Source organism: Hipposideros armiger, unplaced genomic scaffold, assembly GCF_001890085.2.
Source record: "Hipposideros armiger isolate ML-2016 unplaced genomic scaffold, ASM189008v1 scaffold_107, whole genome shotgun sequence".
Classification (NCBI taxonomy): domain Eukaryota; kingdom Metazoa; phylum Chordata; class Mammalia; order Chiroptera; family Hipposideridae; genus Hipposideros; species Hipposideros armiger.
Genome location: NW_017731457.1, coordinates 2767751 through 2772641, shown reverse-complemented (window position 1 = coordinate 2772641; position 4891 = coordinate 2767751). Strand labels below are relative to the sequence as shown.

The 4891-nt window shown below is 56.6% G+C and overlaps 1 protein-coding gene and 1 long non-coding RNA gene across 2 annotated transcripts in view; one reads left to right on the top strand and one right to left on the bottom strand.

Moving 5' to 3' along the window:
• Positions 1-4369, top strand: part of SSC4D (scavenger receptor cysteine rich family member with 4 domains) — an 18247-nt gene extending 13878 nt beyond the window's left edge. Inside the window, exons 7-11 of the mRNA XM_019646892.1 lie at positions 1047-1124; positions 1694-1768; positions 1886-2197; positions 3167-3244; positions 3898-4369. Of these exons, the coding sequence (XP_019502437.1) occupies positions 1047-1124; positions 1694-1768; positions 1886-2197; positions 3167-3244; positions 3898-4214 (860 nt within the window). The 3' untranslated portion in view covers positions 4215-4369. The remainder of the gene's footprint in view (positions 1-1046; positions 1125-1693; positions 1769-1885; positions 2198-3166; positions 3245-3897) is intronic.
• The window catches only part of LOC109385041 (uncharacterized), a 68689-nt gene that overhangs the window by 41894 nt on the left and 21904 nt on the right, over positions 1-4891 (bottom strand). The gene's annotated exons all lie outside the window — the stretch shown is intronic.

Below are 4891 nucleotides of genomic sequence, written 5' to 3'. Positions count from 1 at the left end.
GGAGGGGAACAGACAAGTTGCTGTCCTTTTGTTCTTCAGTCTAGTTGTGGAGGACGTCGCTTCACTGGCCCATGTTGGTATTATCATTGCGCTCTTCTCGGGTGAGGCAGATCGGTCACCGGCCTCTGGACGGCCACTCATGGCGGCTCTTGGCAGCACACACTGGCTGCCGGCCGCTCACGCTGGCTGCCGGCCACAAAGGGTAGCTTATGGCAGCCCACTGCAGCAGGGGCTGCAGCCTACGCCGTCGCCGGCCACTCACAGCAGCCCAGCTCCAGGTCGAGCTGTTGTTCACCATCTTAGCTGTAAAGGGTGCAGCGTCACTGGCCCATGTGGGATCCGAACCAGCAGCCCTGCTGCTCAGAGCTGACGTCCCAAGCCAGCTCTTAACCAACGTGCTACTTGGCCGGCCCCAGCCCTCTGTAATTTTGATGCTCTTATAATATTTCCCCCTCTTGTCTCCTCTCCCATCTTGAGAGGTTTTCTGAGCAAATACAAACAGTAGGGCCAATAAGATATAAAATGCTTGCCCATGCCAGAGGCCATCATTCCCAATTTACAGATGGGAAAGCTGAAACCCAGTGAGGCAGAGCCATACCCATAGTCACACAGTGAGCCCTGGCAAAGTCATAGCGAACCTTGCTGCATGGTCTCGAGTATGCCCCTTGCCTTTTCTAGTCCTATCTTATCTGTAGGATTGGGATAATGAGTCTTGCTCTGCAAGCCTCTCAGGGCCATGCATGGCCCTCCACAGTAGGCAAGGCCTTTTCTACTATCTCCCCATCATGGACATTGGGTTTCTGAGAACACGAGAGAAATGAAAGCATGTCTGTGAAAGCCCTGTATAAACTGTGATGTGTACACCTATGCAGCACAAATAAATTACAACCGCTGTCAAAGTGGGACAGACCTTTTTGGACTCCAACTGGGGCTAAGCTCCCAGTTCTGTTGTCTTCCTCAGACAGACAACATCATCCTGACAGCCAAAGGCTGACCAGGAATCAGAACATCGGCCTCTGACCCTGCTCCCTTCTCTCCCACTCTAGTTCTAGGCCCCCCCACTCTCACAGCACTGCCACCCTCAGCCACGAGAGAGGACTGGGCCTGGCACACACAGCCAGAGGGTAAGGAGCATAGCCCTCCAGGCTAGAATGGTAGGGGCAAGGTGAGTAGGGTTGGGAATTGAGAAGGCTGTTAGGATCCACAGGAAGGGGGCCCTGGCTAGTAGCCCAGGGCTTTTGGCCAGATGGTTGAGGTGGGTGAGAAAACAGATGAGCAGATGGAGCAAGGATGAAATCCAGACCTTTGAAAAGTTCAGCAGGGTGGGAGGGGGTAGTAAGTGATTTCATCAAAGCCCTGAAGTAAAATTCGGTTTGGTGCTGAAGTTGGGTATTGAGAGGCCTTGTGAGAGGGTTGAGATAAAGGTTGAATAAAGGATATAAGTACACTTTGGAATTAGGGCTGAAACTATCATTGGGATTGAAACTAGGATAATGCCTGGAAATAGGATTCAGTTCATTCCAATCAAGTTTGCTGAGGACTCTACCACACCAATCAACATGATGACTCTAGGATTGAGGCTGAGTGTGGGTCGCAGGTGTGGTACAGTTGGGGGATCTCAGTAGGTGCCTTTGTTGTAGGCCAGAAGGCCTCTTTGTCCCCTTCGAATGCTCTAGGTGTCCTGTCTCTGCAGCTACAAGAGTTGGTGTCCTGCCTTCCAGGGAGACAGCACTGTTCACCACAGCCTCCTGGGCCGCAGGGAAGAAAAGTAAGTGGCAAAGGAGGGATTCCATGAGCGGGGTGGGAGAGGGTGGGGCCGGGGCTCTGCTCCAGAGCAGGTGGCTCCAGCCCAGCCCCTCTGGTCGCGGGCCTGTGCGCCCTGCAGGCGGACGGCTGCGGCTGGTGGGTGGCCCAGGCCCGTGCCGCGGCCGCGTGGAGGTGATGTACGCCGGGGGCTGGGGTACCGTGTGCGACGATGACTGGGATTTCGCGGATGCGCGTGTGGCCTGCCGCGAGGCGGGCTGCGGGCCTGCGCTGGGCGCCACGGGCCTCGGCCACTTCGGTTACGGCCGCGGCCCAGTGCTGCTGGACAACGTGGGCTGCGCTGGCACGGAGGCCCGCCTAAGCGACTGCTTCCACCTGGGCTGGGGTCAGCACAACTGCGGTCACCACGAGGATGCGGGCGCGCTCTGCTCAGGTGAGGCGTGGCCGAACGGCGCACCTAGGTGCGCTATTAGGCGGGCCAGGCAGCGCAGCCAACAAGGAATGGGCGGGGACGCGCGCAGCCTCGTACTGCGGCACCGGCTGGTACTGCGGCACCAGCTGGGAAAGGCCGGAACTGAGAAATGGGCGGAGCCAGACGTAGGCACGCACTGCAGCGCGGGGGCGCGCAGGTGCATACGGTGGCGTGGACGGGCAAGACAGGATCTGAGAAAAAAGCCGAGTCGCACGTAGGCACGCAGTGCGGCGCGGGCGGGGTGGGATTTGTGGAGAAATGGGCGGGGCCGCACGTGAGTGCTCTTTGCGGCACTGCTGCGTGAGCGGAGTCGGTGAGGACGCTCACTCCGCAGAGAGGCGGAGCCCGCCCATTGACGCACTCCGCCGCTGCGCGGCTTGGGCCGGGCAGGAAGGGAGCTACCTCTGCAGTGAGAGAGTGGGGCGGGGCCTGGGGAGGGCGTGTGATTTAGGGCAGTGAGGGGCGAAGCCCGGGATGAGAGACCAGAAGCCAGGGATAAATTCTTAAATTTGTATGGGCGGGGCTGTTTTGCTCAGCTGAGTCAAGGACCCGCAAAGTCAGAGGTGATTCGCTTCCGGGGAGCAAGCGTCTGACCTTTGGGAGGAATCAATGGAAAGGGGTGTTTGCAGAGTCTGACATTTTTAAATGCTTTTCTGTTTATTGATTGGTGTGGGAATTGATATCTTCACCTGCGTTTGGTGCTCCCGGCCTAGCAGCCTTGGCTACAAAGAATTCTGCTTTGGGCACCGGGGTGAAAGCAAGCAGTCATCATTTCTGACCCCTGGGGTGCAGCGCAGTTCTTTAGGGCCCTGTGAAGTCTGTTGTTCCCTAGATCAGGCATCCCTTGGGAGGGTAGGAGGTGACATGGCCTCAAGGAACATGTTCTCCAATGTGACAGTCATCTCTTTTTCTTTGTCTTTTCTGAGCCAGGCCCAGAGGAGCTAGGACTGCAAGTCCAGCAGGATGGTTCTGAGACCACCCGGGTGCCCACTCCTCGACCCAGGGACGGTAGGTGACCACAGACCCCAAGAGGGAGATGGAGACATCCGGATAGGAAGGACCAGAATTGGGGGAGGTCACAACCTGGAGTTATATAGCTCAGCAGATTTGCACCAGGTTCTGAAACCTTTGTCCTCTATTGCTAGTCTCTAGTCTCATTAATAGAGGTATGGTGTCCAGAGAGAAGGATTCGGGTTTTAAGCTAGAGGAACCTAGAGATTTCAGAAATGGGACCAAAATGAGGGGATGGGGCTCCTGTCCTGTGGAGAAAAATGAAACAATTCACTCCTTTGCCTGGGGAGTCCAGGGGATGAAGGGAGGCAATTATGACTTCATGGGACACAATCACAGTCTCCAGGGAGCAGCCCTGGGGTCCACAGATTATGAACAGAGGACTAAGGAGAGAACAGAAATAGAGCACCTAGCATGCCCAGAGCACCCCACAAAGCCTTGTACATGTTCTTCCATCTGGAGACTGAGTCTAAACTGATGTCCCTCCTATTTTAATCTCATTTGTCTGCCCTTGTTCAGTGGCTCCCAGGGCAGTGCTGTGTCTCAGACCACCACCCTTTGCCTCCACTATCTGCCCCTTTCCCGGCTTTACTTGGGAGTGGCCTGGCATGGGTCAGTGCCTTCCAGCCCCGGGCCTTGTCCCCCCACAGGGCACCTACGTCTGGCCAATGGAGCCCACCGATGCGAGGGACGTGTAGAACTCTTCCTAGGGCAGCGGTGGGGCACTGTTTGTGATGATGCTTGGGACCTGCGGGCAGCTGGTGTCCTGTGCCGCCAGCTGGGCTGTGGCCAGGCTCTGGCAGCCCCTGGAGAGGCCCACTTTGGCCCAGGTCGAGGCCCTATCCTCTTAGACAATGTCAAGTGCCGTGGGGACGAGAGCGCCCTTTTGCTCTGCTCTCACATCCGCTGGGATGCCCACAACTGTGACCACAGTGAGGATGCCAGTGTCCTGTGCCGGCCATTGTGACCCAGCTTGCTCTGCAGACCACCTCTTCTGGGAGCCTACTGTGGCCTGCCCCTCTTCCTGCAGGAAGTCTTTCTCCTGTGACAACTGCAGTTCACTCAGCCCTTCCCTCCCTCCTGGGAGACAGCCTGCCCAGATGGTATGGTCCTGCATTGGAAGAACTTAGCTGTATCCCATCAACTTATTGTGTGACCTCACCTGTCATCAGCTTTGTGGGCCCAATTCAATGAAAGCTCCCATTTTCTGCTCAGCCAAAACAAATTGGGGGAACGGAATGACTCCTAACCTCTTTGGTAGGGGTCCTTGATCCTGCCTTCCTGGAACCCAGTCCAGGAGGTTCAGGGACTTTCTGAAAATGAGGTCTACCCCTTACCCCCACCACCTTGGAATCGCCAAGAAGAGGGAAGGCAGGAGACACCTACAGCTCTTACCTTAGACTGCCTTGGACTGTGGAAGAACCTGGGTCGTTGCCCTTGCCTACCCCTTTGAGGGCCCGGACTCAGATGGTGCTTGGCTGAAGAAGGGGACTGGAGGGGCCAAACAGGGACAGTGGCCCCTCCCTGCAGCTGGAACCAGCATCTCTGATTTATGCTGCCCCCACCACAGAACCTCCACTTTGCAATAGCAAAGAACACTGGGGGCCTGTAGCCACCCGTTCATAGGTGCCAAGTCAATAAAGC